At 52.6% G+C, this 23,976-nt stretch overlaps 11 protein-coding genes across 11 annotated transcripts; 5 read left to right on the top strand and 6 right to left on the bottom strand.

Moving 5' to 3' along the window:
• Positions 1-794: 794 nt before the first annotated feature.
• Z519_06577 (uncharacterized protein) lies at positions 795-1,331 on the bottom strand (the record flags this gene model as incomplete). Its single annotated transcript, XM_016764316.1, has 1 exon — positions 795-1,331. One exon carries the CDS (start codon positions 1,329-1,331, stop codon positions 795-797), a length of 537 nt encoding a protein of 178 aa, XP_016619398.1.
• A 1,011-nt stretch (positions 1,332-2,342) lies between these two features.
• Positions 2,343-4,880, top strand: Z519_06576 (uncharacterized protein; the record flags this gene model as incomplete). The annotated part of the gene is made up of 2 exons (XM_016764315.1): positions 2,343-2,615; positions 2,697-4,880. 2 exons carry the CDS (start codon positions 2,343-2,345, stop codon positions 4,878-4,880), a joined length of 2,457 nt encoding a protein of 818 aa, XP_016619397.1.
• Positions 4,881-5,765: 885 nt separating this feature from the next.
• Positions 5,766-6,392, bottom strand: Z519_06575 (uncharacterized protein; the record flags this gene model as incomplete). The annotated part of the gene is made up of 1 exon (XM_016764314.1): positions 5,766-6,392. One exon carries the CDS (start codon positions 6,390-6,392, stop codon positions 5,766-5,768), a length of 627 nt encoding a protein of 208 aa, XP_016619396.1.
• Positions 6,393-7,457: 1,065 nt separating this feature from the next.
• Positions 7,458-10,976, bottom strand: Z519_06574 (uncharacterized protein; the record flags this gene model as incomplete). The annotated part of the gene is made up of 2 exons (XM_016764313.1): positions 7,458-10,646; positions 10,698-10,976. 2 exons carry the CDS (start codon positions 10,974-10,976, stop codon positions 7,458-7,460), a joined length of 3,468 nt encoding a protein of 1,155 aa, XP_016619395.1.
• Positions 10,977-11,659: 683 nt separating this feature from the next.
• Z519_06573 (uncharacterized protein) lies at positions 11,660-13,198 on the bottom strand (the record flags this gene model as incomplete). The annotated part of the gene is made up of 1 exon (XM_016764312.1): positions 11,660-13,198. The coding sequence occupies one exon, from the start codon at positions 13,196-13,198 to the stop codon at positions 11,660-11,662; it is 1,539 nt and encodes a 512-aa protein (XP_016619394.1).
• A 664-nt stretch (positions 13,199-13,862) lies between these two features.
• Positions 13,863-14,987, top strand: Z519_06572 (uncharacterized protein; the record flags this gene model as incomplete). Its single annotated transcript, XM_016764311.1, has 1 exon — positions 13,863-14,987. One exon carries the CDS (start codon positions 13,863-13,865, stop codon positions 14,985-14,987), a length of 1,125 nt encoding a protein of 374 aa, XP_016619393.1.
• A 2,756-nt stretch (positions 14,988-17,743) lies between these two features.
• Positions 17,744-18,340, top strand: Z519_06571 (uncharacterized protein; the record flags this gene model as incomplete). The annotated part of the gene is made up of 1 exon (XM_016764310.1): positions 17,744-18,340. One exon carries the CDS (start codon positions 17,744-17,746, stop codon positions 18,338-18,340), a length of 597 nt encoding a protein of 198 aa, XP_016619392.1.
• Positions 18,341-18,352: 12 nt separating this feature from the next.
• On the top strand, positions 18,353-19,096 carry Z519_06570 (uncharacterized protein; the record flags this gene model as incomplete). Its single annotated transcript, XM_016764309.1, has 1 exon — positions 18,353-19,096. The coding sequence occupies one exon, from the start codon at positions 18,353-18,355 to the stop codon at positions 19,094-19,096; it is 744 nt and encodes a 247-aa protein (XP_016619391.1).
• Positions 19,097-19,983: 887 nt separating this feature from the next.
• Positions 19,984-21,105, top strand: Z519_06569 (uncharacterized protein; the record flags this gene model as incomplete). The annotated part of the gene is made up of 1 exon (XM_016764308.1): positions 19,984-21,105. The coding sequence occupies one exon, from the start codon at positions 19,984-19,986 to the stop codon at positions 21,103-21,105; it is 1,122 nt and encodes a 373-aa protein (XP_016619390.1).
• A 353-nt stretch (positions 21,106-21,458) lies between these two features.
• On the bottom strand, positions 21,459-22,451 carry Z519_06568 (uncharacterized protein; the record flags this gene model as incomplete). The annotated part of the gene is made up of 1 exon (XM_016764307.1): positions 21,459-22,451. One exon carries the CDS (start codon positions 22,449-22,451, stop codon positions 21,459-21,461), a length of 993 nt encoding a protein of 330 aa, XP_016619389.1.
• A 731-nt stretch (positions 22,452-23,182) lies between these two features.
• Positions 23,183-23,759, bottom strand: Z519_06567 (uncharacterized protein; the record flags this gene model as incomplete). The annotated part of the gene is made up of 2 exons (XM_016764306.1): positions 23,183-23,307; positions 23,426-23,759. 2 exons carry the CDS (start codon positions 23,757-23,759, stop codon positions 23,183-23,185), a joined length of 459 nt encoding a protein of 152 aa, XP_016619388.1.
• Between the last annotated feature and the right edge of the window lie 217 nt (positions 23,760-23,976).

Genomic DNA, 23,976 nt, shown 5'->3' with positions numbered 1-23,976 from the left:
CGGCGCAGCCGTAAATGTACGATAATATGTCGACGAGACCCTATATGAACAAAATAAAATCAAGAAGGCAATACTGGGTAGTGTAATGTGAAGATGGGTGGTAGGTGGTTGGTCGAGGTCGCGACCTGACAAGACTCTGCCAAGCTTTAGTCCGCGTCTTGGGGTGTCGTCGCCCCTGCCACCGACTTGCTACTCATCACCACCATCACACAGCAGAAACAGTGTAAACTAATACTTTCTAAACAGCGCAAACTATTATAGGCATGGTTGAGTAGCTTGTGAGATTGCATATCTTTCTCTTTCTGTTTTCCGCGGTTACAGTCCAATGGTCAACTTCAATCTCCCCCCACCATCGCATCTAATATTACGAACTCGCCGCGCCACAAGGCTATCATGTTGAGGACATGCCGAACCGTCCAAAGCCCGAGTCTACATCCCATTTGCGCTTCAAAGACCGCGGCTGCCTGTCATAGTGGTAGACCATCTGACTTTTAGGCCAAAGCAGTCAGTGTACAAGCTGTCCGACCTCCGTGAGAGCGACATGCGGCTTTTTGCAGAGGCCAACTCAAATGATTTGTTGAAGTGCTCGGTCGAATGGTCCAGAGACGCACCGCCACGCTTTGGAGACCTCCATCAGAATGAAACCAGCGGGAAGGCTCTGTAAAACTAATCCTCCGCAGCGATCGCTGAGCTGATCATCCCCGTTGGCATAGTACGATATCGACTGTGGATATCAGAGAGCCGTTGCGTGCGCCTCGGCATATGATGGCGGCATGTCTCGGTTTTCTAGCTCTTCAGCTGCTGGCTTTGTCGTGGGCGGGCGCGTCCTGCTCAGCAGTGTCCGCTTCGCTTTCTGCTTTTGCCACAAATTCTTTCGCCTGGGCTAGAAGCTCTCTCTTCATTCCGGCCCCTACCTTGTCACTCGCTCGGGCATTGAGCCAGCTGGGATCCAGAGGGCCACCACCTACTCTGGTCAAATTACTGTCTCCGCCCAAAGCTCGGCCTCTTCTTGCGTCTCTGTCATCTCCAGGTCGTATGAGTTCCGCCTCTTCTAACGCATAGACTTGACGGCGGAGTTGGACTTCGATCGATGAGAGGGTAGAAAAGTAGGTCTCGGCTGCTGCTGAAAAGGCCGCTCGTGCGCTGGAGGATGAGCGTAGAGCCGTCTCCTGCTTTTCGGTGGTGGTTGGCGAATTCGACAGAATGCCGACGGCATCAGATGCTGCGGAGAGGAGGGTGGAAATGGATCGGTCGATGTCGTTCAATTCGGCAATACGAGAAGCAGGCGTAAAGGCTGCGGTTTTGCTCGTATGAGGCTGATCAACCTCCATTTCTACGATCGAGGAATTGGTGGGTGGAATGATGTGTCAGTAGACTGTGCATATTCTAAGGCTGCCTCAGCGTGAGAAATCAACCTGACTGACGACGCTGATGTCCAAAGAACCTCCCAAGGGCTGACTCCTAGCCAACGTATGGAGATGGAAAGGGCTTTGGTGTGGTGCCAGGCACGTTTCCTGTCACGGAAAGTTAAGCGAGCAGCGGTCCAGATTCAGCTAAGCGTCACTCACCTCACTCGCCTCAGTATCAGAATCACCAGCACCAACTTCGACTTCGCGTCACTGTCCTGATTTCATTATCGTCTCCTGTGCTGCCGTTATCGACTCAACGGCCCTCTTGACGGATAATCACAGTTGTGCACAACTACATCGAGGTGACAGCTGCCCTTAACAAATCCCAAGTGCATGAGTTCACAGAAACAATGTCGGCGCCCAGCCCAGCGCCACGGAGCGCAAGCACAGGACCGAATGGCCCCTTGGTCACTCCTACCACTGGCTCTTTGGTCAATGGCGTTGCCAATGCATCTGGCTCTGCGCCTTCAGCGCCCACGACTGGTGCAACAGGTGGCTCCAGCGGTGGCATGTCTCAACAGAATCTCAACCAAATTGTGAGCAATCCCTTCCCTGCACTTCTTCCATCTATCTTTGTCCTGTCTTGTCCTGTCGTGTCGTGTCTTGTCGTGTCATGTCCTGTCGTGTCGTGTCCTGTCGCGTCTTGTACGTGATGGAGGGGAAGACGATTACAATTTAAGCCTCGCTGTCTGGGTTGGCCCAAATGTGTGACGGTTCCGGCAAGCGGCAACCAATGCCAAGGTGAAGCAACTTATTCGGTCACATAGAGCCACGAAAGAATGGGTGCGGCGCGGTTCTCTATATTGCGCTCTCTTTAGAAGGACTCGCCCTTAGTGTACAAACAACCCATCAAACAAACCTCGCTTTCTTCTGCCACCATCCGAGGAGACACGCTGGAAATTCACTTCTTTCATCCAATCATCTACATTCAACATGGATCAGAGTCCTAGGAGACCGGGAAGGCCGCCAAAAACCCATCAAAGCAATTCCGGCTTTCTTCCACCATCACCTACGGTGACAGGCTTGGGGCTCGCTCCTTTCATCCAGCCATCTGCACTCAACAAGCATCAGAGTCCTTGGGGGGCGCCAAGGACGCCAAAGAAGCGCAAGCTGGGATTGGCAGCAAACAACCCGTATTACCCTTACGCCTACGTCGAGGATATTCAGAGATATGAAAAGTCGAAACGTCCCAAGTCCACGGATTTTGTAGATCATTTACTTATGCTCTCTCCTGCATGTTCATGTGTTCATCGACAGCTCGCGACGATTGCTAATGACTTTGAATAGGTGATCGACTACCTCGCAAAGAAAGGCTACCACAAAACAGAAGCCACCCTTCGGGCTGAATCGGCAAATCAAGAAGTTCCCAAAGACGCAGAATTGAAACCAACACCTTCTGGGCCTCCGCGCTACTATGAGATGTTTGTACGGTTACAAGCATGGACTGATGACGCGCTCGACATCTACAAACCAGAAGTTAAGCGACTACTCTGGCCTATTTTTGTCTATTCATACCTTGACCTTGTCAAACAATTCTACCCGAAAGAAGCCCATCGGCTGTTTCAAAAGTTCTCGGAGGATTTCAAGAAGGAGCATGAATACGACCTCAGAGGGCTTGAGCACATTTACTTACCAGAACATGGCGAAGATAAAATCGCAAAGATTTACCGCGACAACAAATACCGTTTGTCCCTCAGCAATCCGGCATACGTCTACTTCATGCAGTTCCTCGAGACTCTCCCCCAAGCAGGCTACAGACTCTTCATGAATATCGTAGAGAACAATTTGGACCTACGACAAGTCGAGCGTGCAGCAGACGATCGCTTCAGTTTCGCCTCCGTGATCCAACGAGGGATTGACGGCCAAGATATGCCCGCAGAAGACGAAGGCATCCCAGGTCACAGACCGGGAAATGCCGTCTCCTCAACAGACCCAAACGTCGGAAACAATCTAGCAACCCTCAAACTTGGCAAATTACCCATGGACAAAGATGCCGAAGGAGACGTTCGCGCCGAACTCGAGGAACTCGATCAGAAGATACCTCCTCAGCCAGGTCAGCCTACCCTTGTCCAAACGCATGAATTAGTCAATATAAAGCAAGAAGACGAAGACGAGGGCCCCAGTCGAGCCGAGATTCCATTCCCAGTATCTACTGCTCGGGATGTGGCTATGGAGGTCCAAAAGATCCGCGAAAACCGCGACCGCCTCAAGATCGAGTCTCGCACTGGCGGCATCGGGCCCGGGATCAGCGTGGTAATGTACACATTCCACAATACACACGACTCGATCTGTTGCATGGACTTCAGCGGCGATCAGCGACTGATTGCTGCGGGCTTCTCGGAATCGTATATCCGCATCTGGACCATGGACGGCACTGCTCTAGGTCCCCCTGCACCGAATGGTCAACAACAGAACTCCCAACGTCTCATCGGCCACTCTGGACCCGTCTATGCGGTCACCTTCGCGCCCTCAACAGACAAGCCTAGCCCAGATTCCCCGGACACAGATTCAAAATGGCTCCTGTCGTGTTCCGCAGACAGTACCATCCGCCTGTGGAACCTTGACGTCTTCCAGTGCTTAGTCGTCTACAAAGGCCACGTGGGTCCCGTCTGGTCAGTGGTCTGGGGACCATTTGGACATTATTTCGCATCCTGCGGCCATGATAAGACGGGAAGAATCTGGTCGACTGATAAAATTCGCCAACTGCGGCTTTTGGCGGGCCACGATGATGACGTGGATGTCGTTGCTTGGCATCCTAACTCGAGCTATGTGTTCACTGCAAGTTCAGATAAAACGGTCAGAATGTGGAGCTTGAATAATGGAAATGCCGTGAGGATGTTTACTGGCCACACATCGACCATCACAGCACTGGCCTGTTCTCGAAACGGCAAGATCCTCGCATCGGCAGACGACACTGGAGTGATACTGCTCTGGGACCTAGGACCGGGAAGACTACTTAAGAAAATGCGCGGTCACGGCAAAGGAGGCATCTGGAGTCTGAGTTGGTCTGCTGAATCAACAGTGCTGGTGAGTGGGGGCGCGGACTGCACTGTGAGGGCATGGGACGTTACAGGTCCGGCAAAGGATGCTGCGGCAAGTACCACCACTGCAGGTGGAGCGACCACAAATAAACCAGGCGATGGGCTAGCCACGGCGCAGGCCGGGGGTGCAATACTGGATGGGGCTCCCAAATCCGCCGGAGGTACCAACGCACCGACGTCGAATCTGAACCTCACTCCGGGTACGGTGACTGGTACAGCGGGCGTGGGTGCTGGTGTTGGTACCACGGGTGTCAGTGGTGTTGGCATCGCTGGAATCCAGGGTGGCAAGAGACGTGGTAAGGACGCGGTCGTCACCAGCGATCAAATCAGCGCGTTCCTCACTAAGCAGAGTCCTGTTTACAAGGTCAAATTCACCAACATGAACCTCGTGCTTGCCGGAGGTGCTTACTTGCCGGAACAGGCGAAGTAAGTAAGGGTCACGATGAATGCTACAAGTGTGGTCCCAGAGTCACAGTTTAACTCACTTGGATTCCGAGCCCTGATTGAGGCAGGGGAAAGGCGAGACCAAGCCAAGGTGGTGAACGGTATCTTAAGGACGTGAACCCGTGTCGATTTGGCGAGATATTGCAAAAACATTGGACCTTGAATTGTGAAGGCAGAGACAGATACCATAACGTTGTACCAGTACTTGCATTTTCACGGCGAGCCGCGTCTAAACCGGCGTAGCACGGCCTGCAGGACACAGAATACAACACTGCATCTAATGTAGCTCAGGAGTCAAACGTGCCAATATCGCTTAGGCGAGGAAGGATTCCCATGGAAATCCGCGTATAGTCTTGATGAAGTCCAAGTCTTCTCTCAGGCACGTATGATAAATTGCCTCCAGTGTCCCGTCAACGCACGGGAACCAAACGACCTGGGTGGTGGCGGGAAGGTAATGAGGTCTTTTGCCTTTCTCCTCCAAGAGCGGCGATTAAACAACTATGATTGCTTCCAGCTTGTTATATAACAAACACGCTCTGCTCGATGACAGAATATCGGGACATGTCCAGACTATTCGTTTATGGCCTTAAGCCCTCAGTTATAGTCAATTAACCTCACCCTTAGATAGGCAATCCATAAGCCATAAGCTGAATCCTGTCAATCTCTGGCGCCCTGCCCTGCCTTGCCCGTCAACGCCGTGAGATTCGAGGTGACTACTGGCCTGCAGCTGGCTGCTCAGCGACGACATGGAGAGAAGTCCCAAGGTAGAAGGATGCCGACCGAGCTCTATCCATCCCGATCTGGCATGAGGCATGCCCTGCCTGATATAACGTTCCTTCACACTTCCCCTGCCGGCCTCCAAAAGCAAGCCTTATGATCTGAACATCCAGGCAAACGGAAGCGCTGCTTTGCTCCGCAGCGCGACCAGATAGAAGATGGCCCCGGAAGCAGCTCCACCGAGATGTGCCGCGTGCCCGACAGTCGAGGTTTGGTCCTCTAGTCTTGCAGAGTCGTAAGCGGCGTACAGCACCATCAGCAGCCAGACTGGGATTGGAACGGCGCCGAAAAGAAGAACCTTGGCTTTGGGAGTGGCCAACGACACCGTAGCACCCAGACCCATGACTACCGCCGACAGGCCAAGCGCTCTTGATTGCAGCGAGCGGTTTCGGTTCTTTTGGCGCTGTCTCTGAGAAGCCTGGTACAAGAATGCCGCATTACCCGCGACGGCGGAGACCAGAATTAGTTCTCCATAACGCAGAGGAGCAATTCCATACCAGAGTAGCATCCTCGAAAATGTGGAGAAGGCGAACAAGTTGCCCACGATGTGATAGGTCTGGATGTGGCTAAACGCAGGGGTGACCAGCGTCCACCATCTTTGCTGCTTGACGTCCTCTAACTTGACAGTGAAGTGTTTGAGCAAGGTATCGAATGTCTTCCTTTGCGTGGCGTTTTGTGGCTGCTTTTCAGGGCCCTCTGTCTGGGGAGGAAGGTTTCCCATACTCCAATGCCACGCCGTCCAGATGCCGAGGCAGGCTGCAACACCTTTCCAAGGTAGAAACGGGTTAGACTGAACCCCTTTCGGTGAACCCGTACAGGTGTATCTCAAAGCCTCTAAAGAAAGAACTTACAGGAGTACATGATTGTTCTGCTACCGGGATACCCTCGAAATGGAAACTCCGGCGGCAGCGATCCACCTCTATTTGTTGCAAATCCTCTCCGCCCCCTCTCGAGTCTCTTCAACGGAGATGACTGCAAGTTAAAATTATTGAACCTCATGGTCGAGAGCTTTCGATTCGGGCGAATTAGTTGCCAAATGTACTGAAACCTTGGCTGCTACATTTCAAGTTGACTGAGATTCAAAACCATGCGCGCAGTTCCTCGTAGGGTGATGAGCAACCGTCGGGGGCGGAAAGAAGTGTGATGAAATTACAGTTGAAGTTCGAAGTAGAAGGTAGCCGTCAAGAATCCCTTCGGGATACCTCCCAATCGAAGGTTTGTCGCAGCCTCGCGCAGCGCCTCGCAGCCTTGCCATTAGATGCCTCATTACACTTCAACTGTGGCATCGCTGCCACATGCCTCTACTCCGTCTATAGACGAGTAATTGGTCTGCTGCTTGGACAGATATAAAGATGGTATGCTATGCTGCCTATTTTCCACCTTTTTAAGAAATTCCGTCACGTTCTCAGTGGCTGAGTGCAGGACTTTCTCCACGGTGCATTTATGAATGTCCAAAGCATCCCAGCAAAGGCAACCATGCCGCCTTGTTGGGCTCTGAAGCTCCCGGAGCAGGACAGCATTAATACTGGCTCACATCAAACCAAGATACCTGTATTCTCTCCTGCTATTATGTCGGAGCCCGCCACAATGGAAACGTGGACTCAAGATGAACAAAGTACCAATACTGACAAGCCCTCGCCTCGTCGGATTTTCCCGATCTCGCAAATGCCCGTCGCCAGTATTGAAAGACACTTTCAGGCCCCTTGATCGGTCCAAGAGACCCGCCTCTTCGACCCTCTCCAGGCGTCTCCACTTGGGTATCTACTTCCGACCCATCCCCACTACTCTATCGCTCATGTCTCAATAAACTGCCTCTGTTCGCTACGCTGTTGTGGTGCGAATTCGCAAACAGGCCAGGAGCAGGGCTTCCCTGGCGACTTCTTGTGCGACTGCCACCATGACCATCTAGCCCCGGACTGCCTGGCGGTTGCACACTGGACCCACGAGTCTGGATGCCGCGATTGCGCTTTAAGAGGCGATTTTCCTCTTCTAGTTTTCGCAGAAGCATGTCCCGTGACTTGCATTCCAGTCTTATTTCGGAGATTTTGTCCAGGTGCCGCTTGATGCTGTCTTCGTAATTGATCTCCCTCAGGCGCCGCTTCTCATCGCCAGCTTGCTTGGTTAGGTTTGTAACCTCTTCTTCCAGGTCCTTTACCTGGTTTGCTAGGTCTACGGCTTTGTTCGACGCCTCCTGATATTGAGTCCGGGTAAATTCGAAATCTTTGCGGGTATTTTCGAGGGACTTTTCCAGGCCGGAGTTCTTAGCAAGAAGCGTGCGGGTTTCTTCTCTCGCGAGTTCCACAGCTGCCGCGTCGCCGCCACCAGCTTTGATCTCCTCGCGTACTGCCGCAAGTTCTTTCTGCAATTCTGCAATCTTCTGCCTTAGAGCGGCATCGCTCTCTGCAATTCTTTCGTTTCTTGTTCTACTATTTTCCATGGTTTTCAGGAGTTTCTGCTTTTGTTTCTCCAACTCGTGACACTTGGTCATTCGTTTCTCGTAACGTCGTTGCAGATTTGCATGGTCTTGTTTCCATTGTGCCAGGTGTTCGTGTGCATGATCTCGATCCTGTTCCGCCTTTCGTCGGGCGTCCCTTGCTGTTTCCAGTTCTGCCTCCAGTTTCTTGACATGGTCCTGAAGGTGTGCAAGTTGGTATTGCGCATCAATTCTGCCACTCGCCTCGGCCGAATCTCGAAGAGGCGTAAGACGTTGTCGCTTTTGCAGTGCGGGAAGGAAGCTTTCAACATCTAGCAAGCGCTTTCTGCCCGAGGGAGTGTCGGCACGTGAAGCGGGAGTCCCAGATCGAGCCAGAGCCTCCTTGGGTGTCTCAGCTCTGGTGGTCGCTCCACTACGTTTGGAGGGAGGCTCTTCTAATTCTGTCAATTGCAAGTGCAATTCCGGCATTAAACCCAGTTTCCAATTCGCATCAAAGTTGGGCGAGATGGCGGCCTGCGTGACTAACCCAGCAAGCATCACAAGCCTCCGTTCAAGTCCCTTTCTGATACTCAGTTGGATATCAGTAAAATCCATGGGTCTGCCCTCTGGTTCTTCTGATGGAAGTGGTAGAGACTTCGGCTTTCCGCCCAGATTTGGCCAGGCCTGATAGGTAACTCGGACCAACGTTTTTAGCCTCTGATGGGACGGCATACTTTTCGGAAGGCAGCGGTCGACGTGCTCCGACGAGTTTGCAACCAGTAAATGAAGGACCGGCATGAGCTCATGCTGCCTTTCAGAACGTTGGGATCGAATTCGTGCAACCTGAGGGTCTTGGGAATCGAAAGACGCATCGAAAGCAATCATCAGAACTGGTCTAGGGTAAATGGCAAGCTCGTGCGTCGACCAGGTGCTGACCAGTTCAACCTGAAAATCCGTCGTGAGCCGATCTGGGGTTGGTGACTTTGACCGGGCAATCCGATCTGGTCGTTTCACGATGACCTGCTTCATCTTTAGGTATTGCTCAAGGAGATCCTGGACAGGTCCCTCTCGAGCCATGATAAGAATCGAGCAGTCGGTAGTTTTCAACATATTAACGAGATGTCCAAGAAAGGAGAATTTCGAGCTTGCATAGTTTGTATAAGCTGCGAGTTCCTGCGATTCGAGTGAATGTTGGGTAGATATTCCAGGCAAGCCCAGATCCATATGCGTGACAGTGTCGTGCAGGCGCTGGACCAACTCATTCATCTCGTTTCTTTCTTGGGCTCGATTAAGTGACCCGTTTGACGAGCCAATGGATTCGTGTCTACTGATGAACTTCTTTATGGACTTTTCCTTGGCTTTGATAATGTCGGAGTATGTTGAATTTATCTTGCCCTCGCAGGGAAGTGCTATCGCGTATTCTGAAGGACCAAGAATAGGCAGGCTTGGTTGAACCAATTCAGCAATTTGGATTGCGTTCCGCTCATTTTCGACAGATTGCTGACTCGAGCTTGTTTTGGATTCCGATGAGAACCGCTCACCGTTCGATGTGTGTTCTTCTTCCTCGATGGAGTCTTGAATTGGGAGTGCACTTCCTAAAGTAACGTCATATATCGACATTGGGGCAGCATTGCTACGAACCATCGCGGTCTCAGAGAGTTGCTCGGCTGGTGGGTTGACAGTTGAGTCGGTTGGGAGATCCATGTTGGTAAATGCAGGGTCTTCAGCACAGAACCTTGGTCTCATAAAGGCCGGACGATACGAAGGATCCCAGAACCGTCGCGCTATCTCTTCCACCCGGAGTCCGCCTTCTTCCGGAAGGAAAAAGCTTGGGACAGATCCTCGGTCCAAGGATTTCGAGGCGGATGATAGCGTCGGAGAATGGCCAAAGGAGCTGATCGACGAAAAGCCAAGCAGCTGTTCGCCCGGACCTCGAGGGCGAGGGGATGTTGAGGAAAGGGTAGTGTCGGCCGCTGGTGGTTCAGCAGGCAATGAGGGGTGAGATTCCGGCGACGGTGATACTAGCGTGTGCGCCTCCTCGGTCCGATCCCCAGATTTTCCTCGATCTTGGTTCGAAAACTCCTGCGATACGGGGGCGTGGAGCTCGGTTGTCTTGCTTCTGGATGATCGGTCGCGCGGTCTGACCGACTTTGGCTGGGCCGACGGCTCTGAGGAGCTATAAAAGTTGGCCTTCTCTGAAAACTCTTCTGAAGCTAGTCGAGCAGAACCAGAGACGTTTTTGCTTTGAATGAGTGTCGATGGGACGTACGAAGTGTCCGGTTCTCCGTTGTCCACAGGGATATCTTCGGGGATATCCTGGTCTTCGCTCTCTACAGCGTCTTCTCTCCCTGCGGCGTCTTCGCCCTCTGAGACCCTTTCTCTCTCTGGGTTCCCTTCGCACTTGAGGTTCCCTTCCCCCTTCGGATTCTCTTGGCCCTTCGGTTTCTCTTCGCCGTCTGTTTTCTTTAGGGTCTGGTCACCCTCTGCGGCCTTGTTGTCCTCTGCGGTCAGTTTGGCCCAGTACTCTTCTTTAGCCGGTTCTGTGACTTTGTCGCTCGCCAACTATAGCCCCGGTTAGCGGAGATGCTATAGAAGATCCTTCATGTTCCATACCCACTCTGGTGGAAAGCGCTGCCCAGTCCGGGGGTGATCTGCCCAGAGCACCAGATATTCAAACGTGCCCTTCCTGCGGCCACGGCGGTGGCGCAATATATCCTGAACAAGCCAATAATCCTCCCCTACTTCATTAAACGACTCGTATTCTGCACAAATGCTCTTCCGCTCCTCAAGCGAGGGCTCTTCCACGGTAGGCTTGGGCCTCTTGTGCCTGCGGTATCTGGAAAATGACGTGGTCCCTCTTTTGCGTACCCTTTTGCGTGCAGGCCCGGTCATTATACTCTGTGGACGGAAATGTTGTTGCTGGAGGGATGCATGGTCGGCTTGAGGTTCATGGAGAGCTCACTTAGGCAGACGATGCAATGCGGACGAGGAAGTAATTGACGTCTTGTTTATGAGGGCAAGGGAGGGCTCGGGAACCTTGGTCGGCGTCTAGCAGTGGCTACGATATAGCTTTGGAGGCAAGTCAGCCGAGGGGAACTTAGTCGAGCTAGCCTTAATATGGCTGACATTTGACTCGGTTCTCATACCCATCGGCTCAGTTACCTTTTTTCGTTTAATTATCGTAACATTCTTTGAATTTTGTGATTGGCCGGCTCTTTAGCTCGTAGCGTAGCCAATTAGGGCGTAGCTATGATGTGGGTGAGGCCATTTAGCGCCTTGGCACTTGAGCGTCTACTTAATTATCATCACTATTATTCTAGGGTAGATAGTCATGTAGATACTCAATACGATATCCCCACGTTACCACAACCATCTCTATCATACAAGCTCTCTCCTTCCTCCTTGACGTTACATTGGGTCTGAGGACTGAGAAAAGCTGATACCCTGGAGTGGCAACTGAGGTCGAGAATGAGAGATGCCCAAAGATGCCCTTGTTTATTCTGGAACCAGGAGACTTTGTCCTTTAAGCGAGGCGGTGTAGGCCGGACAGCCACCCAATCTGTCTACTTCATCTATCAACAAAGTGCTCTCTGGAAAATTTCCAGGTCTTTATCGTCTGCTTGCCCTAGCCATTGATCAAAATCAAATCCCAGCTCCTCTATTGTCCTCACCCAGAGTCTCGCTTCACCTCTCTCCACGTACGCAGCCTTGACCTCAGGGAATTTGGACCTCATCCAGACTCGTTTCTGGTCCCATCTCGTCCCCAGCTTCCCTGCGCCGTCATTCTCCAGCCCATCTTTCCTTTTCGCCTGCAGTACCCATGCATAGAGCCCATTGAGCTGCGCCGCATCTTCCGGAAATTTCTGGACGTGGAAGTATTTCCCATCCCCTTTACGACGGACCGTGTCTCGCTCCCAATCTCGCATCTCTGCAGTTGAAGGCAAGTCAAGTCGGTTGCTCCAGACCCGGGCCAAGACGGCGGCCTGGTTCTGGGAAAGCGGGAAAGGAATGACCTTGAGATTGATCACCGGAAAGGCCAGTGTCGGATGGTCAATGCTGAAGAGGTGCTGGTACGTGCCTCTTGTGCGGAAGCCGTCAGTGACCAGCGGCGGTAGCACGCCGGAAAGGAATGGGTATGAGTAGAAATATCCGGTTGCAAACACAACTGCATCGATATGCTTCTCAATCCTGCCACTCTTGAACCTCACTGCTCTGGACTCCCCCTGCTTTGGCGACAGGAACTCCACAACTTCGTCAACATCCTCCCTATACCCACCACCCGGCAATGTCCCAAAAGCCGACACGGATCTTGACGAAAGCAACACAGGCTTCCGACAATATTTCCCAATCTGTGCGGCAATGTCCAACCCCGAAGCAGAGTTCCCAATCACGATGACCTTCTTGTCCCTAAAGTCCTCTGGTCTTCGATAGGCTTTCGAATGAATGATGGCTGTGGGGTATGCAGAATGCCAATCCGCAACGCCTTTGATAGCTGGGACATACGGCACAGTATAATGCCCATTTGCCACCACCACTGCATCATACACGCTTCTGATAGTCTCTCTTGAGAGAACATTCTGCGCCGTCAGGTCCCACTTTTCCCTCCCATTCTCTTGATCCCTTACGGGCCGCACGTTTTCAATTGCCGTGTTAAATCGAATCAACCCTCTAACTTCGTCCGCATACTCTTCCAAGTACTTCAACACAGCCTGGTGGCTGGGGAACAGTGGCTCTTCTTCCGGGAAGGGCTTGTCGGAGAACGCCATCAGTTGTTTCGGGATGTTCGTCTCGAGATAGTTGTAGAGTGGCGATTCAAACTCCAGGGACTGTGAGAATTCCGGGGACCCGCGACCATCCTCGGCGCCGACATTCTCTCGTGTGTCTCGTGTTTGTTGTTGGCCGTATCGCGGATCAATCTGCGGGATTGGAATCCGTCGCGATCTCTCTGGTGGGGAGAGATTCCAGATCCCCCCGACCCGATCACGCTGTTCGTATATGTCGATTGTCGCAAATGCCTTTTCAGCAAGGAGATATTTCGCGCACGAGATTCCCACCGGCCCTGCTCCTATCACGGCAATGCGCGAAACAGGCCATGTTCGTCCCACATCGCCCATCCTGAGAAGCCAGCCAGGACAAGTAGTTCTTCTGAAAATGAGTAGTATGTCTGCTAACGAAGAAAAGCATCGAAAGAAATACTCCTTCTTCCGGGTCTGTCCGGGCCGCTCTATTTCCGATGCCTTTCTTGGTCACGTCATCAACAATATTGAATGCTTCTCGCTGGGCGATAAAGAACAAACATTTCTGTATGTTATTTGTGCGGCACAGAGATCGGAGTTCTCCACCCAGTTGCCGCATTTCCCATGCCACAGCCTTGTCCTTGTACTCGGAATGCGTCGCCCCTTTCTTAACACTGGGGATGAGAATCCGAATACGAACAAGCTTGTTTTCACGTCCCAGCCACACGCCTTTTTTATTTTCGAATATTGTGATCTCCTGCTTTTCCCTTATAAAGGGCCTATTCCTAACGAATCTCTGTGTTTGGGATGAGATGAAATGCACCTAAGGTAATGAAATAAAGTCAGCGACGGCGAAGTACATGCAGGAAGGGGACCCATCAATCTGCTAGGGTCGCTCCAAGTTTGCATCCCTCTCCGACGTGTGCCTGAGAGTACCACTCGCTGGAGCGATATCTGAAAACAGGCAGTCTACCTCAAGGTTGGATTTGGCCGTCCGCAATCGTGTTTGAAACGACAGGGTGCATTCACAAATCTTGGTCACATGGCCCCTCGAACCAAGCGACAGACCGCACAGTCCGGCGCCGTGACGAGCTCTGCCAACCAAGACGAAGCCGCGAAGAACAAATCATACGTACAAGACGCAGACTTACACGTTATGGAAGACACTCAAGTCCACGGAGGTGAGAAGGTCGACCCTCTTAGCGCTAGCCTAGCCGTGGAGACTAGGGGGAAGTCCACTTCCACCACCCTTCCCGCCAGCCTCAACCTGGGTTCCACGTCCGTCAGATTCACGGCGTTCACAATCTCCAGTGCAAGTCCGGCCAAATCCGGAAAACCGAACAAGCAAACCCCTTGTCTCCGGAGCCATCCGGTCCCTCATCCCACTTCATTAATCTTTACTCACGGCGCAGGAGGCGATCTCTCGGCCTCTGCCATGGTGAATTTCTCGCAAGGATTCGCGTCGGCAGGCTCGGCCATCGTGATGTTCCAGGGAAGCATGAATGTGAAGGCAAGGGCAAGTCTATTTGGGCTTGTGAAAGAGCATGAGATGGAGAGCGGATCGCTAGCACGAGGCCTCGACGGGCAGAAAGCTTCCGTGTCATACGGTGGTCGAAGTATGGGGGCGCGCGCAGCCGTGATCGCATCGCATACCGACAGCGAGGTGAAGGCTCTGGTGCTGGCATCGTATCCCCTCGTAGGACCGAGCGGAGACATGCGGGACAAGATTCTCCTCGACCTTGATGAAGATACGGACGTACTCTTCATCTCCGGGGATAACGATAGCATGTGTCCACTTCAGAGTCTACAAGTTGTCAGGGGAAAGATGAAGGCAAAGACATGGAGGGTGATTGTAAAGGGTGCAGATCACGGGATGAACATTCGCGGAGGAAAGCGGCTAAAGGAAGGGACGGAGAAGTTGGGTAAGGAGTGTGGGTGGATTGCGGCGGAGTGGCTTCGGGATCGGGATCCAGAGAAGAGAGAAATGGCGATACGGTGGGACGGCGATATAGGGAAAGCTGAAGGGAGCATGTGGGCCGGAATAGGGACAGAAATGGCGCAAGGCTCTGTGAAGAGAGGAAAGAAAGGGAGCGATGATGGCATGGACGAAGATGGAAGAGATGAAGATGCTGAGAGCAGAGGGAAGAGGAAGAGGACGAAGAAATGAGTCTCTCACTGGTACAGGAGGGGGATTGGATAAGGCATGAGACATTTCTCTGATATCATAATCGTCGACCAGCACTCGTATCCCCTTGAACAGCGGCCTCGGCGCAGCCTAAGTCCACGACTCTCTAGGGGATTGGGAGCTTTGCACCTCTTCTCGCAGGACTTGTCAACGGGGTTGTCTGTATAGTACTTGAACTCCGAAGGAATCACACATTCTGTGACGCAATCTCCAGCAGAGCCGACTGAAGAGGGGCCGGTGGTAACTTCTTGGAATGATCGCTTGTCTCGTCGACACAGATCCGATAGGTAGCAGTGGAAAACTCTTGTAGTGTAATGGGAGAAGTTTGAAGTGGTGGATAGCGTTATGATTGGCTGGGGCGCCGACCCTAGACTATGGTTCTTCTTATATAGTCCTGGGGGACTATCTTTCATAGAATGGACAATCAACCAAGTTACCAACAGAGAGGACTTCCCCTAGTTGAGTGTGCGCGTTTGGAAGAGGCTATACCCACCGCCGTACGAGTTGATGCCCATGGCTAGTAGCCTCGCCCCAGTTCAGTAGCATTGCTTTTTCTCCACGGTCCTCGAACGTCAGGGTGATCGCTTGCTTGACAAGGCTCAAGGAGGCGCAGACTCGTCAATCCAACCTTTGTTTGGTTGATCCTTATCCAGTGATCTAGGCCTCGTCAGCCTTGTGACAGCAGGCTCGTCATTCAGGTGCAGGGATGGTTAGGTACTAGCTAGATCGTCGTTAAGCGTGTAGGATCGGATTATTGAGAGACGCATTCATACTGTGTGCGGCGCTTGCAGCGGATGAAGAAGATAGGGCGATGGTCAAAGCGGTCATCGTTGTGATGCAGCCGATAGCCAGGCCGCCAAAAACAGCCGGACCAATACTAGCTGACGCCCGGGATGGGGCCCTCGCAGGCAAGCTCGGAGTAAAATGCGCCGCGGTTGTCGTAGAGCTTCGTTGTCAATCCTGAGGAGTGCGAGGTAATGGCAGAAGCGCTTACTTCTGCTAGCTAATCACCTAATTCAATGCGGATGCTGGTCCGGAGCACGGTCATTATATAGTTTTCCTTGGTGGTGCATATCCACGCTGTCGAACCACCTTCCAGGAGGAGCTGTCCACAGCATGGTGCTCTACTCTGGCCGTAAAATGCATATTTAGATTAGTCGAGCACAACTGCTGAGCCAGGTCCCATGATCGTTAGAGCCTCACCAGTTCAATGTATTGGGTGGATCTTCGGTTACCACACAGGATGATAACTTAGTGTCGCAGGATTAAGAACTGGTATAGTCGCGACATGCTGTCGCGATGTTGGTGCGCTGGTATCGCAGGCAGCATTCAATGAAGGACTCAACCCGTGCACAGGTGCGTGAACTCTGGCAAGTAAGTGGCATACCTACCCGTGCTTAGGTCATGACCGCGTCGGATAACGGGAAACATCCACAACGCACGCTATAGGGGATATTGATGGAAAGGAGCTCCCTCGAACTCACCAAATCTCCAGAGAGAAAGCCACAAGTCTCCTTTGGTGCTGGTAGAAAAGTCGTTGTTGCCCGCGATTGAAGAACAGCTTCAGGGACCCAGTCTGCATCATATGGTGAGAGTCCCACTCCAGCGTACGCGAGCTGTGATATCGAGATCAGAACGAGCGCAAACAGATTCTCCAACTGTGTTCCTCGTGGTGTTCAACGAATGCCGACCTCCATCGCTTGTTTGAGGAAAGATAGAATATCTAACTTCTGGTAGAAACATGGGAAGTTTTACTACACGTGAGGAACCTAGAACAAACGTGCCTACCTGGAAACCCCAGATTCCAAAGAAGTATCATGAAGTCGTCGACCCGCTTCATGCACACATCGGCGTGTGGGCATTCATCGGGCCAAGGAACCTCGTATCAGGATGTTTGCCTGGGACGAGAGCGATCGGAGTGGTTGATTGGTCGAAAAGTGGACAAGGCTGGGCAGCTGAACTCTCCTAGTGGGGGCCGAAATCATCCCATTGGGGCTTACAATGTCTATTCTTGAGTGGGCGCGGTTGGCAGACGTGGCGGAATGCGAACCTAAGTGTATGGGCATATTTGATGACGGCCAAAGCCTCATGTTTATGGCACAAGCAAGGGATGCAACCACCTGAAGCACTATTTAGAGGAAGTAGAGTAAGTATGTTAGAAAAGGCTGCGGATTCCTGTTAGCTTCACAGCATCTTGGGAGCGGGATGAGTTAGCCCACTGCATACCCCGCCGACGCCCAGAAAATGCTGCCATAGTCAGCTTCCCGGTGAGTCCTTCCTGTAAGTGCCACTGCCTAGCCAAGGCAACCTAAATCTGTACTCTCTTCTTATGCTCAATAGGGTCCTCGGAAAGAAATGATGCTGTGATCGTCGAAGCAGGGCTTTCATGTCTGATTTCTTTTCTTCTAGCATCTCTTTCTCGCCATGGCATTGAGGGCCCAAATGGCGGCGAAGAATGGCTCGTCCGATATCTTTGAGCTTTCAACTCCATCATTACACTCTTCGGGAGACCCTTTGTGGACCGGAACCTCACTGGACAGACCAGAAACAGTTATTCCACGCCGCCAGGAACCGGGAAAGGTCCCCGACATCGGTCGCTACGGGTTCGGGGTTTTGCCACTCGGCACCCTTCTCATCGCGGGACAATTGCGTTCTTATGGTTCTTGTGGAAGGCAGACGACCAAAATAACTCTTGACGAAGGATCGTGGCCGAAGGACGCATCGCCCAGGCCATAGCGATGACGGCTCTTGTCATTCGATTTGCTGTGTTCGCGCAGGCAGCACTATGCACCTCTATTCTCGCAAATCTAGCATTGCAAAAATCTCATGTTACACTGCCGAACTTTGTGTCGATGGCTCTTTTGCAGTATCAGAACAATGGACCACACCAACTTGTCGTGGATTTTTTTGATTCCTGCAAGAGGGGGAAGGCTGTGATCGTCGGGCTTCTAGCAGTATTTCTCCTGTTAACGATCAGTGTTATGCAATTCACAACAATTCTGTTATCTGACTTGCAAATCAGCCCGAGAGCAGGCTTGGTGCGGAACACGTCAATTCCATCCACTCTGGACTGGGATGCTGGTATCTCTTCTCAAGCAACTTGGTTCGGAGAAGGGTACATGCTCCTGCCGCCAGCCCGGTATCCCGCTTTCGCCGAATACTCGGAAGTTGGGGAGGTTCGTAAAGCGATTGAAGTTGTGTGCGATACGGAGGTTGTAATGCGGGCGTTCATTGCGATATTGCAAAAGAGCTCGCAGGAGATGCTGCAGAGTGACGAGGGTAAAGCCACTGTTCTGGACTCTCGTGTCGTCTGTGGACACCCTGTAGTCAAATAAGCATCCCTGGACATGGCTAATATCGACGAATGCGCCGGTCCAAGAATCAGCGGGAACATTTCCATCGATCTAAGCTCAGTCCCGCGCTTCCGCTACCATGAAAACGACAAGAGAGCAAAGAACTTCAGTTGCAGTACAGCAGTTCTTAATGCACAGCGGCGCTCAGAGTGGTCGTTAATGGCTTGTCCCGTAACTCAAACAGCCGGCATTGTTTCAGCCACGGATAACATCGGTGAGGTCCTTGATCCAAACAGCGGTACACGGTATGGAATGAACACTTACATGCTGTATGGTGTGGGTCAACACGACAGGCACTTGGGTCGCTGGCTCAATTACTGTAAGCGACAGATGATCTTCGAAGATGATGACCGCGGACCGATTGTCTCGAATCTCAGGTTGGCATCTGAAGCAGACTACATTAGCAGGCGCGAATGGCTTAACATTCCCACGAACGACCCACTAGTGACCTTCTCGCTTTCTCTCTGCTACAGCGCTTTCAACGAGACCGTAATATCAGCGCTAGCAGTTGGCGCAATCGCACAGAGCCAAGCATCGAATGGGACTATGACAATCGCACATTTAGTACAGAAGGAATTCGTCTCCAAATGGGGACTGTTGGGCTCAACAAGACTGGTCCGTCGTCCAAGGTCAATGATACACTCGCAGAGCGAGGGATTCTCAGCCTCGCACGACCAGAGCCGGATTCTTCAAGCTCAAGCGCAAGGCGTGACGTCTGGGTCTCTAGTGCCAATATGAGGTTGGAATCGCGCACCAGGCAGGCAATCTTGTTGAATTCAAACCGGGGATGGAAGCATACCGCAATCACATTCTGCCTGGACTGCCAGCCCACTTTCGGAAACTCCTCTTCTATCCGTGCCACGAGGCGTGACACATCCAGCGGACTGTTCTCACGCCACCCGCATCATCTGAGCTTGGTGAGTACGACACTCGATGCCACGGGACATCTTGGTGCTGCAGAGCGTGTTCACCAATTTGTTCTCGATGGCATACTACGACCTCGCCCTGAAATTTGATTCGAGGGAAAAGATTCACTTAAGTAGTTTCGTGGTGGCATTGAGACCGGTGACGTGGAAGGCATTCGCAAGTGTAATTGTGCTTCTAATAGTCCATCTGGCTCTCGTAGATTGCGTGATTATTCTTTTCGCAAGCCAAGGCAAGGTGTGATTGAGTAGGCTGGGCGGGCGTAAATCAACTTCGAAGGGACTCGTTGAGTGCGCGGATTGATAGCCCGGTGAGGGGAAATAGAGATAGAAGGGTGGGAGAGGAGATGAAGCGTCTGGGAGAGGCAAGGAAATGGGTTGGTTTTGGGGTGAAAGAGCGCATCGAGGTTCAAACAGAGAAGACGTCGAGCTATGCAGGACATAAATGACGTTCGCCCGGAGTAAAGCGGCATAGAAGCCATGACCGGCTCGGCGGAGAGAACCAGCCCGACATTCAACCGGCTGCCTCCTTGTTCCATCTAATTTCCCCCTTTCAAACATATTTGGCTTGTATAGAAATCTTGGAAAGTAGTTATATGGGGGTTATATAAAGATACATATACATACGCAGAATATATCTCGCTCTCGATCCAAGAGCCTGCCGCGAGCCTCAAGACGCACCGCGGTTCAGTCTACGCCATCATGGGTGAGAGCGCCTCATCAACTACGTCGTCGCCAGACTGGACCCAGCTACAGTTCGACACGACCCCCGTTGATCTCCGCAAATACCTCGAGACGCACCGCGACGCGCATCTGCAATCGGACGCCGAGGCGTGCATAAACGAATTGGGCGCTCTCGCGTGGGAGTACTGGGAACCAGACTGCTACGAGAGCCTGTTGCGATTGGCTCCTTGGCTAGTTGGCTTCACGGTCGAGAACGGGGATCTCGCTCCAGCGGGCCGTGCGTTGGCCGTGTTGCCAAATCTATGCACGCGGATTCTTCTCCGGCTGGATGTAATTCTGTCGAACTGGCTGATTACATCGGTTTTCAAGACATGGCTCCTAGGTTTTAGGAGACGAGTGTCTCCTAGCATGACAGTTGAGAGACCCGCCAGCCCGCGGGATGAGATCATCTGTTTCCTACGTGACGGTCCAATTTCACCCGGTAATTTCAGTTCTTTATGGTACCAGCTGCTGCAGAGCTACTCCGATTTTGGCAAACAGTCGATTTACCAGTTATTCTCGACCAAGGTGGCAGATTTTTGTCTTGAGGCTGGATGTCCTGCCGTCACACGCAACCCTTCTGCAGATATATACTCACTCAGAAAACATTTGTTCTCAAACGACTCAGCAGCCCGCGAAGCCGAGCTTCGAAAGGAAATCGATGACCTCCGGAACGCGAACCGTTCACAGCAGCGGATAATCACAAACCTGGCTTTTCGACATCTTTTGGAGGCGCTGCCTGCGCGTGATGCAAAAGCAGCGACGAGCGCAACGGCGGCGTGGACCGCCTTCTTCCAAACCGCCTTGAAGGAGGCGCAGAAACAGCTCGAACAGGGCAAGTTGGACCACCCACTCATTCCAGTCTTGAAGAAGTACCCCAAGGTGAAGCAGATCGAGAACGTCGGGACGAATCTCTACGGCACTCTGAGCACCAACATTCACCACTTTTCAGGCCAGTACAAGGTCCTCGACGATCAGTGGAACGCGCTCGAGGTGGATATACTGAGGGCGATCACGCCCCTGGCCGAAAATGAGACGGAGGCTGGGATAGACTGGCGGACGGAAAGACTACGCTATTGGACGGGCACTTCGAATAGATAGTTATATGGGTTTGGCTGATTTCGCTGCTCGGCTAGTTCGAGACGTATCAAAAGATACCTCATGTCTCGTGTTTCGCGGTATGTATGGGCAGTGCCTTTCCGTAAACAAGGTATTTCTTGTCAGCACACTCTTGTCTTCTGCGTCCCAGGATGCTCCGACTGGAACAGCATGGGATCCGTCACGGGAGATATGGCTGAAGCTCGGCGCAAGAGACGCAAACAAAGCCGCAAATGCTGCCAGGAATCAAGCCAAAGGTCTACTCCCACCGAATACCAGATGAGAAAGGAAGCCCGATCCAAGACAATAGTCCACGGGGGGGAGCCTATCCTCTTCTCCCAAGGGCAATCAGCACATCAACCAGACCGACCGTCCCACGCACACGTTCCGCCTACCCAGCATCCATCCTCCTCCAGCAGCACGTTGATCCGAGACTGGTACCCCATCGCTCTGCCCTGGTGTACCACGGCCTCCTGTCCCATGCGCAGCACCCCGTTGTCTGCAAGCGCATATGCCAACGCCGCGGCCGCGATCCCCGTCGCCGCGTCCTCGGGATACCCTGAGGCCTTGGGGAACTGGCGCGCTTCGACCTCCAGGACAGGGTGTTGGCCGGCCCTGTCTCCGCCAGCGGCAGCGGCGGCGGCGTTGTTTTTGCCTTGTACAATCGCATACGGGTAGAGGCCCGTAGACCCCAACCTCTCACAAAGACCCCGGACGCGCGAGAAATCAGGTTTTAGGGCATTCACGACGGCTGCATCGCGCAGTGCAATCGCCGTCTTGACCCGGCTGGTGCATGCGTTCTGAACCGCCCGCGGCGTAGTCTGTAGTTGGGACTCGGAGATGCCCAGCACGGAGAGGATCTCTTCAACCATCGTCTGGTCCACGATGTCTGCTACCGTGCCTGCCGGCTGAGACACAAACACCTGCGTCGTCCTTCCCTGGCCGTCTTCTCCTTTTCTCTCCATACGTCGCGTTCGCACCCGGCCAGACTTGGTCATGAAGGTGATCTCCATCCTGTTCGCCCCGACAACGCCCAGCTCGTGCATGACCCAGGCCGTGCCGACAGTGGCGTGTCCGCACATTTCCATCTCGTGCTCCGGCACAAAGAATCGCAAGTGGAAATCAACATTGCCATCATCGTCGCCGGGTTCGTCTTCCCGCCGTTTCGGCGTTACGAACGAGCTCTCCCGCCCGTGCTTGCGCGCAGCGCCTTGCATGTCCTCGTCCGTCAGGCCCTCGGCGTGAAGAACGATGGGTGCGAGGTTCCCTCCACATCCATCTTCATCCGACGTGAACACGTTGACGTGGTGCACTTGTTTTTGTGTATTGTCTCGGCTCTTGCTCGTCATGGTGGAGTTCGAAAATCCTTCGTGGGCTGTGTATAGATTAGCACGTATCATGTACCATGTACGCGGCTACAAAAGAGGGAGACCGATGCCGGGAAGAAAGAAGGTGAATGTCTTTCAGGAGAAGAGGTAGGTATGTGTATGAATATATATATGCCTTGGAAATAGATACTCTGGCACTCACCATCCACCAGTCATCTCTGAAAATTATTTAGTTTTTCACATTTCGCTGCTGGGGACACATATATCCATCGATCCATCAATATCTGTGGGATGTTCCAACGTGTACATGCACGAACCCGTTTACACCGAACGCTCCATTTTCCCTCCCACCATGTTTCTGCGTGCGTTTCGTCGGTCCGCCCTATGATCACTTCCACAGCGGCCTGCTATTGGCTGGCCCTGCTCACTTAGGTAAGGAGGAATAATACCACCATCACGAATGCTATCTCACTCAACGAGGGACAACTCTCTGAAGAGGAAACTAGAAAGCCTGTGATCATTTGTGGAACTGTCCAAACACGACGCAAAATACGGTTGGGCGTGAATCGCAACCCTCTGGATATCCTGCATTCCGAAGTAGGTCCTCACGGCACTCTCCGCATTGAAGGAGTGCATTCTTCAGTGCCGGCAAGTTTTGTAGCTCCTTATAGTCCCCTAAGTATTTCTTCCCATCCACTATCGTGCGTTGCTCGGTGAGAAGCGGAGTTCCTATCCGGTTGTCGAACTAAGTTTCAACTACGGTCGAACCAGGGGGTGAACTCGCTCGTGGATATGATGCCCATGTTCTCGAATGCCGCCACATCCTTAACGCTCATAATGTTGGCATCGTAGTTGGCTGTGGGGCGTTGATCCACGGCTGCGACCGAACGTAAGTAATGAGATTCAGATGTTATGATAACTTCACTTACTCAGTCCGGGTCCTTGCCGCCCCAAGCTGCGTCTAGGAGGCTAAACACAGCCTTCTCCCAGCTTACCGTGGCGGCCGATTTCAGGGTGAGTATTCGTCCCGAATGATCCCAATAAAGGGGTTCGCCAGCCACCCACAAGCACAGCTTGACTTTCCAGGGCCTTTTTGCTGCAGGACCGAGCATCGTGGATCTCGCGAAACATTTGTGGTACTTGTTTCCGTCCCAGAGTAGCCCCGATAGCCTCCTGAATGGGCACCGCGATCCCGTTCTTAACGACACGCCAGTTCTTCGATGGAGCAATCGTTGGCGCCCAGCTCGGAATGTCGGAACCAATAAGAGTATCGCCTCCGGTGGCACTCAGTGCCAGATAGGACGAACTCGACGAGTTGACATAGTCCATCCCGGCTGATGTCTCATCTATGCCTTTCTCTCCGGCGTATTGAGCACTAATCGCAGCATAAGGTACGTTGACCTTGGCTCCAACCGCCCATCGGATCGTACCTGGCTGCTTTGTGTTATTCTAACGATCTAGAGCGCCGGCGAAGTTGGTCGTCTTCTGCTGTCCGCCAAGCAGCCCAGACCTCAAACACGTGGCCGAACCGCTGGTAGAATTTCTG

The sequence above is a fragment of the Cladophialophora bantiana genome, assembly GCF_000835475.1.
Source record: "Cladophialophora bantiana CBS 173.52 unplaced genomic scaffold supercont1.9, whole genome shotgun sequence".
Classification (NCBI taxonomy): Eukaryota; Fungi; Ascomycota; class Eurotiomycetes; order Chaetothyriales; family Herpotrichiellaceae; genus Cladophialophora; species Cladophialophora bantiana.
The sequence above is the reverse complement of the archived record's forward strand: the minus strand, read 5'-3'. Positions and strand labels throughout refer to the sequence as shown.